The sequence below is a fragment of the Abrus precatorius genome, unplaced genomic scaffold, assembly GCF_003935025.1.
Source record: "Abrus precatorius isolate BTA unplaced genomic scaffold, Abrus_2018 Scaffold3, whole genome shotgun sequence".
In the NCBI taxonomy this organism is placed as follows: Eukaryota; Viridiplantae; Streptophyta; class Magnoliopsida; order Fabales; family Fabaceae; genus Abrus; species Abrus precatorius.
This window is the reverse complement of record NW_020874373.1, coordinates 30,561,554-30,572,937: the sequence shown is the minus strand read 5'-3', so window position 1 is coordinate 30,572,937 and position 11,384 is coordinate 30,561,554. Positions and strand designations below refer to the sequence as shown.

Genomic DNA, 11,384 nt, shown 5'->3' with positions numbered 1-11,384 from the left:
TTAAAAAATTATTTCTATATGAAACATACAAAATGTTTAGAAATTTAGTGATTAAAATTATGTGATATTATATTGACTTGGGTTAAATAAGATTTTTTATTTAAGTTCTTGCTTTTATATAGGTAATAACAAATGGAAAATGTACGTGAAATAACTCCTTCAAAGGAATCTGAAAGTAGCTCTTCTCCAATTATTTTCATTACTCCTACACAACCTGAAAATGTTCCTAAAAGTACACTTAATGATTCTGGACCGAGTGACAGTTCTGATATTAGAGATCAATCTCAATCCCAGTCTGATACACTTCCTATTTAGGTGGATGGAGATGATTGTGATGCAACTCATGATGAAAAAAAAAGAAAGATGTCGATTGTATGGAATCACTTTAAGAAAAAAATTATTAATGGGGAAGAAAAAGCTATATGCAATTATTGTAACAAGCAACTGACAGGTAGAAGATCAGATGGAACAAATCATTTGCATAAACACTTTCAAACTTGTAAGAGGAGGTCATATAAGGATATAAGACAATCAATCTTATTGAGAGAACAAAAGAAAGTAGACGGATCATCCACTTATTTGAGTAATTATCACTTTGATCCAGAACAATCTAGAAGAGATCTTGCTTCTATGATAATAATTCATGAGTATCCGCTTTCTATAGTAGACCATTTGGGGTTTAGAGCATATTCTGAAGGCCTCCAACCTTTATTCAAGGTTCTTAGTCGGAACACAATAAAAGGTGACATTATCAAAATATATCTGAATGAAAAGTTGAAGACTATGGGACTCTTAGAGAAGATTGGAAGTAAAATTGCTTTAACAACAGACATGTGGACAACTAGCAATCAAAAGAAAGAGTTTATGGCTATCACAGCTCATTACATTACTGATGATTGGGATATGCAAAGTCGCATATTGAGGTATAATTTTTGTGATCATTATATGATATATTCATTTAGTAATTATTTGCATTATTTCAATTTTTTATATATGTATATAATTTATTTTTACATTAATAGGTTTGTATATGTGGAATGTCCACATATAGCAGAAGCTCTGTCTAAAGTATTAGTTGAATGCATGCTAGATTGGAATATTGATAGAAAGTTATCTACCATCACTTTGGATAATTGTAGTACAAATGATTCTCTTGTTGGTTTGTTACTAAACAAACTTGATTGTTCTTCTCTTATGCTTGATGGTCAATTGTTTCATATGAGGTGTTGTGCACATATTCTCAATTTAATTGCTCAAGATGGTTTAAATATTCTTGGAGATGGTATAGAGAAGGTTAGAAGTAGTGTTGCTTTTTGAACAGCTACACCTAAAAGAGAACAAACCTTTAAGGAAGCAGCACGTCAAATCAAAGTTTCCATTACAAGGAAACTTGTACTTGATTGTAAAACAAGATGGAATTCTACTTATCACATGCTTGTTGTTGCATTGGCTTATAAAGATGTTTTTATTTGTTTGAAAACAAGAGAGCATATGTATATATGTATCCCTACAACAAATGACTGGGAAATTGCTAAAGAAATTTGTAGTAGGTTGGAAGTCTTTAATCGTGTGACTGAGATGTTTTCTGGGACACAATATCCTACAACAAATATTTTCTTCCCATTGGTTTGTGAAATAAAGTTATCTCTGCAATAATGGCAAATTTGTTCAATTGAGGCTATTAGAAATATGGCTACAAAAATGGTAACCAAATTTGAGAAATATTGGTCTGTTATACATGAAATCATGAGAATTGCCATTTTTTTGGATCCAAGATATAAATTAAAGTTGTTAGAGTACTTCTTTCCCAAGCTCTATGGAAGTTCATCTTCTTTTCAAATTAACAATGTGAAAAAATTATGCTACTTGTTGTTTGAAGATTATTAAGCTAAAGCCATGGGAATAGTAGAAAGTTCAACTGAAAAGTCTAATGAGACGGAAATGAATTTGGATATACTTAATGTTAACAATTTTTTAAGTGATTATGATTCATTTGTTAAAGATACAAATGATATGCAATCAAAGTCTGAGTTGGATATCTACTTGGAAGAGAAGGTATTGCCTAGAAGTGCTAGTTTTGATATCCTTGGGTGGTGGAAATCAAATGGGATCAAATATCCAATATTGAAAAAATTGCCAAGGATATTTTGGCCATCCCAATTTCAACCGTTGCTTCAGAGTCTGCTTTTAGCACATGAGGTAGATTGTTGAGTCCTTATCGTTCTCGACTCCATGAAGATACTTTAGAAGCACTCATGTGCGCACAAAGTTGGCTGAAACATGAAAATGAAGGTATTGAATACTCTATTAATATATTTATTTAATTAAATATTTTTGTTAATTTTAATTTGATAGCTTAATTATTGATTTTCTTATTATGTACTTGTATGTTTTAGTTTCTATTGGTATTACTGGACCAAAGCAATATGTAAACTTGAAAGATAAACATTTACAGTCATTTGGAGAGTCTGATTCTGATGAAGAGGTAAAATAGCCTAACTATACTATTTTGACTTTATAATAAATAATTAACTAATGCTATTTTTTTAGGTCTTGCAGAGTGACAATACAGGAATATAAAGTTTAGGAGTTGGTTGTTTTACAAGATCTTGAAGATTATGTGTGTAATTTTGTTTGATTTTTAAGTACTTTAGTTTAGAAAATTGATGTCTTAAGATACACTTAACACTTATGATCTTTGAATATTTATTTTGTATTTATACTTAAACTTTGTTCGATAAAATTATATAAGCATATTTTTTTTATAACTGCTTTTTTTTCTTAGACATGCGCGGGTAATAGGGGCGGGTATGGGTATGCGGGTACCCAGAGGGTACGGGTACGGGGACTAAAAGTACTACCCATGCGAGTATGGGGCTGGGTACGGGTATTTTTTTAAAATGCAGGTATGGGGATGGGTACTATAGTACCCTACCCATACCCTACCCATTGCCATCCCTACTAACTATACTATTTTGACTTTATAATAAATAATTAACTAATGCTATTTTTTTAGGTCTTGCAGAGTGACAATACAGGAATATAAAGTTTAAGAGTTGGTTGTTTTACAAGATCTTGAAGATTATGTGTGTAATTTTGTTTGATTTTTAAGTACTTTAGTTTAGAAAATTGATGTCTTAAGATACACTTAACACTTATGATCTTTGAATATTTATTTTGTATTTATACTTAAACTTTGTTCGGTAAAATTATATAAGCATATTTTTTTTATAACTGCTTTTTTTTCTTAGACATGCGCGGGTAATAGGGGCGGGTATGGGTATGCGGGTACCCAGAGGATACGGGTACGGGGACTAAAAGTACTACCCATGCAGGTATGGGGCTGGGTACGTGTATTTTTTTAAAATGCGGGTATGGGGATGGGTACTATAGTACCCTACCCATACCCTACCCATTGCCATCCCTAGTCATACTAACAAGTGTCTTAGAGATACTAATTAGAAAATTGATAAATAATTTTTTATTAAAAGTTATATAAAATTGTATTAAAAATCATAATAAAAACATATTAATTAATATATGTCTAATAATGATAATAATTAAAAAAAAAAGGGCGCAGAGAAGGGAGAGTAATGGCATTGGTGGTGGCCCGAAGAAGTGAAGAAGCGAGAAAGAGAAAGAAGAAAGGAAAAGCAAAGCATTGGATTGGATTGGATTGGTGGTTCACCGTTCCTCTCTCTCTCTCTCTCAACCCATTCCTGATCTCACACATCCCTTCACTTCCCATCTCAATTCTCACCCTCATCTTCAGGTATTCTTCTCAATTTCATCATTTCGTCTTTTCAATTATTATTTCCTCAAAATTCTTCTCAATTTTTTTTTAAAACATTTTGCATTTAATTCAATTCCACGAATCTAGCTATTCACATTTTTTTCACCAATATCTTAGATCTCGTACTTTCGCGAATGCCGCCACACGAACTCGTAGCATGATTGGGGTTTTTTCGATGGTGGTTTTGTTCACTGATAATTCTCCAATGTCGTTGGAGGACCATATATGAGTCCTGATCAACCCTTGCTTCTCCAATCGGATCATCCTTCAGTGGTTCATCATCGCCATCGCAAATCCGGATCCTGGACCCGCCACTGCACCAATGCTTCCTTCACATCCTCTATGTTCGACGATGCTCAAGCTCAGAGCGTCGATTTTGATGTGAAGGACAAAGAGTCAGAGGTTGTGGTTTCTAGGGATTCTAGTTTTCACTCTGCATTTGGGAATAATAATAATAATAGTATCACTGAGAAGGAGTTTCAGCGTGTCGAATCACGCTTTTCTGGACAGTTTCCTTTGGAATGCCCCGCGCACAAGAGGGGACTCTCGGTGTCGTGGGGCGGGATGGAACTGCACGATACTGGAAGCCAGAGTGTGCCCTTTGAGATATCTGGAGCTGGATCTTTAGTTCAGGATAGGTTGAGTAAGTCTCAGAGGATTAGGCACAAGAGTGTGCAGTTTGATGATGCTGCATTTCATGAGGATAGTGCTAGGTTGATTTATATTAATGATCCGAAGAGGACGAATGATAAGTATGAGTTTACTGGGAATGAGATTAGAACTAGCAAGTATACGTTTATAACATTCTTGCCCAAGAATTTGTTTATTCAGTTTCATAGGGTTGCTTATCTGTATTTCCTTGCCATTGCCGCGCTGAACCAGCTTCCTCCGTTGGCTGTTTTTGGGAGAACGGTGTCTCTTTTCCCGCTGTTGTTCGTGCTTTGCGTAACAGCTATTAAGGATGGTTATGAGGATTGGCGTAGGCACAGGTCAGATCGCAATGAGAACAACCGGGAGTCTCTGGTGCTTCAGTCTGGTGATTTCCGGTCGAAGAAGTGGAAAAATATACAAGCTGGTGAGGTTGTTAAGATCTTTGCTGATGAGACGATCCCGGCTGACATGGTCTTGTTGGGGACAAGTGATCAAAGTGGGCTTGCCTATATTCAGACAATGAATTTGGATGGAGAATCGAATTTGAAGACGAGATATGCTAGGCAAGAAACAGCTTTGGCAGTTTCATCAGAAGCTTGTGATGCTTTTGGGATAATTAGATGCGAGCAACCAAACCGGAATATTTATGAGTTCACAGCCAACATGGAGTTCAATGGGCTTAAGTTTTCCCTTAGCCAGTCAAACATTGTTCTGCGTGGCTGCCAACTGAAGAACACGGATTGGATAATTGGTGTTGTAGTTTATGCAGGACAGGAGACAAAAGCAATGCTGAACAGTGCAGCTTCTCCTTCCAAGAGAAGCAAACTGGAAAGTTATATGAACAGAGAAACCCTTTGGCTGTCAATTTTTCTCTTTATCATGTGTTTGGTTGTGGCCCTTGGGATGGGTCTCTGGCTGGTACGCCACAAGAACCAGCTTGACACCTTGCCTTACTACAGAAAAAGATACTTCAACAATGGGCCGGATAATGGAAAGAAATATAAGTATTATGGGATACCTATGGAAGCGTTTTTCTCCTTTTTGAGTTCTGTTATAGTGTTTCAGATAATGATACCAATATCTCTTTACATCACAATGGAGTTGGTTCGACTGGGTCAGTCATACTTCATGATTGAAGACAGGGATATGTATGATGCAAGCTCTGGATCAAGGTTTCAGTGTAGATCATTAAATATAAATGAAGATTTGGGTCAAATACGCTATATATTTTCAGACAAGACGGGAACACTCACAGAAAACAAGATGGAATTTCGGATGGCTAGTGTACATGGGAAGAATTATGGGAGCTCCTTGTCCATGGCTGATATTACAGGTATCCAGTCTCCTCTGGAGATCGTTATGTAATTTTGGATTGCTAAATGATGTGGTAGAACAATACAGTGCCATTATTTCTTATCTTGCTATTGCACTTTGAAATCTTTGTGACTAAAAGGCAAACAATTGTTTATGGATTAAGGTTAGAGAAAATTTTGGTTTCTTGTGTTAGTCTGAGAAATGCATTAGTTATGCTTTTTGATTGCCTTTGTTTATGTTAATGATTATTTAGCTGGACAGTTTGATGAGAATTGGTGCCAATGTAATATGTGCTTCTGGTTGTAATTTTCTTCAGTTACTTATATATTTGATTGTGGGATATACCTAGCTATACTGCTGCATGAATATTTAAAGCTCTGTTATTATTGTATGAGGGGAAGAGCTTCTGATGAACTAGCTGACATTTTTGTTTTCCGTGTTCAGTCTCTTCTTGTTGGTTTGCTTATTTGATGAAATTGCTTTGTTTTTCAATTATTTTTCTATTATGAACTTACAATTCAGTTATATATCTTGATCCAAGTCTGAAGGTGTCAGCTGTGTAAGTTGTCGTCAGAAACCATCTGTGAGCTTATGATGAATTGATCAATTTGCTGGTGCTTATGTGTAAGACTTATTTGTGGGTGATTTTTTGCAGCAGTGGCAGCTGTTATTCCTAAACGGAGATGGAAGCTCCAATCTGAAATAGCAGTGGATTCTGAACTGATGACAATGTTGCGGAAAGACTCAAATAGAGAAGAAAGGATTGCTGCTCATGAGTTTTTTCTTACATTGGCTGCTTGTAATACTGTAATCCCTATACCTGGTGGTGGAAAATTTTCTGGTTGTGGAACTAGTGAATTTAGTGAAGATGTTGAATGCATTGATTACCAGGGAGAATCTCCTGATGAACAAGCTCTAGTTTCTGCCGCCTCTGCATATGGATATACTCTTTTTGAGCGAACATCTGGACATATTGTTATTGACGTCAATGGTGAGAAACTCAGGTAGATAGTGACTTCCTTTTGGTGGGGGACTACTTGTTTTATTTTGCGTTAACAATATTGAACTTATATAGTTAATGAAACACTATTATGTACATTGGATATTGTAGTTCAGTCTTGCTCTTCGTGTGTAACCTAAATCTGTATTATTTAGTAACTCCATTATCTTTGTGGTATATAGATTGGACGTATTGGGCCTGCATGAGTTTGATAGTGTGCGAAAGAGAATGTCTGTTGTTATTCGGTTTCCTGACAATGTGGTGAAGGTGTTGGTCAAAGGCGCTGATACTTCAATGTTTAGCATTTTAGCAAATGGAAGTGAGAGCAGCAATAGCTTATGGCATGCAACTCAGGGCCATTTGAGTGAATATTCTTCACAAGGTTTGCGCACTCTTGTAGTTGCCTCAAGGGATCTTTCTGATGCTGAACTTGAGGAGTGGCAAAGCAGGTATGAAGAGGCAAGCACTTCATTGACTGACAGAGCTACTAAACTACGTCAAACAGCAGCTCTTATAGAATGCAATTTAAAACTACTTGGAGCAACTGGAATTGAGGACAAGCTACAAGAGGGTGTACCAGAAGCCATTGAATCCCTGCGGCAAGCTGGAATCAAGGTTTGGGTTCTTACTGGTGATAAACAAGAGACGGCAATTTCAATTGCTCTTTCCTGCAAACTTCTCAGTGCAGATATGCAGCAGATTATTATCAATGGCACTTCAGAGGTCGAATGCAGAAATCTTTTGGGTGATGCTATAGCCAAATATGGTGTGAAATCTTCAGGTGGAAGGCGTCAGAATCTGAAGCAAAAAACCAATGCTAGAGGTGGTGATCTTGATATTCCCAATGGTTCAAAGTCATTGAGCTTTCCCAAATGGAATCCTGGAAAAGAAGAAGGAACTAATGCTCCATTGGCACTCATAATTGATGGAAACAGTTTGGTTTATATTTTGGAGAAGGAACTGGAGTCAGAGGTAAAAGATCATCCTTCCTCATTTGTTGTTGTTTGGAAAGTTTGTGTATATTGGATCCAATGCTTGCCTTTGCTGTTGGTGTTGTTATAGGTGCATATACCACTGCTTAGACTTGACTTGTTAAATAAAACTTAAGGGTAAATATTTACTGATTTTGTTTTTCCTTTCAACAGCTTTTTGACCTTGCAACTTCCTGTCGGGTTGTGCTGTGTTGTCGGGTTGCACCATTGCAAAAGGCAGGAATTGTTGATCTAATAAAGAGCCGCACAGATGATATGACACTGGCCATAGGTGATGGTGAGTTCTTTATATGAAATTGCACTTAATTTGCATTTGAATTTTCTTGTGGGCCCTGGTTGATCGTTGATAATAATTTGCCTATAGGTCGAGGTCACTGGGCTTTAGCCCATCTTGTCAGATGCATTTTGAAATAAAATTTGATTTGATATGAACTTAATATTTTTAATTTTGAATACTTTTGACAGGGGCCAATGATGTTTCAATGATCCAAATGGCAGATGTTGGTGTTGGAATATGTGGGCAGGAAGGGCGCCAAGCAGTGATGGCATCAGATTTTGCAATGGGGCAATTTCAGTTCTTGAAAAGATTACTTCTGGTTCATGGGCACTGGAATTATCAGCGTGTTGGTTATTTGGTTCTATACAACTTCTACCGCAATGCTGTCTTTGTATTGATGTTATTCTGGTATGTATGGTTGTCTTTGGATATTTGAGTTACTCATGTTTATATGACTTTTCCTTTTACCTGATGTCTTAAGACATTTGGACTAAAGCTTGGACTAGAAACATGTGATTTTCATTATTTTTTTTTTGCCTATGATATTAATAGACCATGTGCTGATAATTTACAAAAGGCTTTTTCCATATTTAGATGTTAACTTTTTTCCTGTATGACTGTCTTGTTATGTTCTGGTGCCAAAATGTCTGCCAATAATATATTTCTTCTCTCTGTGCTATCCTTGTTGATATGTGTAATATGTAGGTTTATCATAAATTCTGGGCCTAAAGATGGATGTTACTGCATTTTAATAATAATTACAAGTATTTTGTGATTTTAAACATTCTGATATAGTGTCTTCCTTGACTCCAGGTATATATTATGCACAGCTTTTTCTACAACTTCTGCGTTGACAGATTGGAGTAGTGTTTTCTATTCTGTGATATACACATCTATACCTACCATTTTTGTTGGTATTCTGGACAAAGACTTGAGTCATAGGACACTTTTGCAGTATCCAAAACTGTATGGTACTGGTCACAGGCAAGAAGCTTACAATATGCAGTTGTTTTGGATCACAATGATGGACACAGTGTGGCAAAGCCTGGTTCTCTTCTACACACCATTGTTCACCTATAAGGACAGTTCCATTGATATATGGAGCATTGGAAGTTTGTGGACAATCGCAGTTGTTATCCTTGTAAATGTACACTTGGCTATGGACATCAACCGATGGGTATTAATTACTCATGTCGCCATCTGGGGATCAATAATCATTACATATGGTTGCATGGTGGTATTGGATTCTATACCTGTATTTCCCAATTACTGGTTAGTTACATGTGTTCTCCGGTGTGTATTTTGTACTATAGATGAAGATGTACTGTTTGGCATAATAGCTAACTAGTCTGTTGATATCATTGCAGGACTATTTATCATCTTGCAAGGTCCCCTACATATTGGATAACAATTTTGCTTATAATTATTGTGGCATTGCTCCCACGCTTTACTTGCAAAGTTGTTTGTCAAATCTTTTGGCCTTCAGATATCCAGATAGCTAGAGAAGCTGAGTTAATGAGGAGACGACAGCGTAATTTGCAGCCCAGGCAACGAGTTTCCGGTTAACTTAGGTTATTGTCCTGTGTCTTATAGAGACTTAAGGAATCTCAATTGAAATGGCTTCCCTTGCATTTGTCTATCACAATGCATTCTTGTGGCAGTCAGTTGTTAAGTAACCAGGTAAGGGCATGATTTCTCCCTTCCGTTATTTTCTGCACATTAGTTTCCTCGGGTTTGGTGGTTATCTATTGTAAATTGTCCAAAACCTGTTAATAAGTTAGTTCTTCTTCTGAGGGTATACAGTTTCCCTTTCTTCATTAACGTGGCAATTTTGAACCAGTGATGGATCCAGAAAATGCCTAAGGAGGAGTAGAAGCCTAAACATGCATAATTGCATTGAAATAAAAGTGACGTAGAAGTCAAAAATTCAAAATAATGGACTTGAAGGCTATAAAGACGACTAATTGAGGATGGGTGCCCACTACTCCGGATCTGTATCCATGAACCTAAATCTGCTAATAGAGATACTTGTTGATAGTTGATTTATTGAGAAAAATATGTTAATTTTTGTAGACATAATATACAATTAGAGCATAAGGTTGGTTGGTTGAATGATGGAGTATCACTTGTGCACTTCATGTGCTCACACTTGCTACATCTGCATGATTAAAAAGATGACTCTTTTCATGTGCTCAAAGTTGTTTGTGCTTGGTTCTGATATTTTCTGGTCTAAATTATCCAGATGAGTTGGTGAAGCAGATTGCAGTGATGTAAGACAAATGCTTGACACCCTACATAGTAACCGATATGTTGTGGGGAAGCACATGGCAAGTTATGATGGCATTGCCAAGGGTAGCAAAATCGCCTGGCTTCTCAAATGCACGGGGTCAGGAGAAGAGGCTCAGTCAGACTCGGGTAGCTGTAAGTATGTCCAGCAATTGATGTATCAGGGGGACCAGTGTCGACATGGTAATGATCCACGATCTGTAGAGGAGTGTAAGAGAGAGTAAAGTGTAACTATGTGTACTATAGTTCTGTAAAAATTAGCCTCCAAAACGTCCTTTATGAGGTAATTATATCCAAGAAAGGACAAAATGAAAGGAAAGGTAAAGGTAATTTTCACAATTCCTTCATCCTTCATCTCTTCCTTCTTGCAATCCCCCGTCTCACACATAGAGGTTTAATTAAATGCGTAATTTTAGTTTCAGTTTTTTACTTGAATTTAGTCTCTAAAATTATTTTTAGTTGTCACAATTAAGTTACGTTGTTTTTTTTTTTGTCTAAAGATACTTTATTTAGCTATTAAGAAAATATTTTATCTATTACCCTTAAATAACAATAACAAAGCTTTATTTTATCAGGTGAGTAAATTTTTTTTAATAATAAGTCAGATTAGAGATATGTTGATAACATTATATGTTATAGTTTTCATTAAAAAATTTACTTTTGATTTTTTAATTATTGCATTAAGGGAATTAATTCGAAAGATTGATTTAAAAAAATGTTAAAGTACACTAATTAAAAAAATAGATTTTTTTTTTTATTATTAAGTGTGACGATCATTCTTTATATGGTTTTTAATGCATTTCTTATACTTGATTATTTTTTATTTATTAATAAGAAGTCACTAAGACCCTTAAAAAATTAGGGGCGAAAGCAAGTTTCTTTACAGGTGCATATTTTCGTGTAAAGACCTTGAGAAGTCTAGGCCTTTGGACGTTCTTGGGAACTGGAACACGCGGTGGCTATATTTTAAGCAATGTTTGAACGAGGACGAAGATTGTCCTAGTTAAAAAAAAGCATATGATATACTAAAATAAGTCAAATAACCAAGTAATTCTAGTGCGAGTAAAATGT

General features: G+C 35.9%; 1 protein-coding gene across 3 annotated transcripts; it reads left to right on the top strand.

The window, feature by feature from the left end:
* The first annotated feature begins 3,576 nt into the window (after positions 1-3,576).
* On the top strand, positions 3,577-10,661 carry LOC113862022 (phospholipid-transporting ATPase 1-like). Of its 3 annotated transcripts, none has more exons than XM_027495174.1 (9): positions 3,577-3,772; positions 3,911-5,777; positions 6,414-6,762; positions 6,941-7,730; positions 7,904-8,027; positions 8,216-8,435; positions 8,841-9,299; positions 9,395-9,707; positions 9,868-10,661. In XM_027495174.1, exons 2-8 carry the CDS (start codon positions 4,019-4,021, stop codon positions 9,591-9,593), a joined length of 3,900 nt encoding a protein of 1,299 aa, XP_027350975.1. In that variant the 5' UTR covers positions 3,577-3,772; positions 3,911-4,018; the 3' UTR covers positions 9,594-9,707; positions 9,868-10,661. The 3 variants fall into 3 exon arrangements, with proteins under 3 accessions (XP_027350975.1, XP_027350974.1, XP_027350976.1); XM_027495173.1 differs by having other exon boundaries at positions 10,270-10,657; XM_027495175.1 differs by having other exon boundaries at positions 6,414-6,749; positions 7,069-7,730; positions 10,270-10,637.
* The last annotated feature ends 723 nt before the right edge of the window (positions 10,662-11,384 follow it).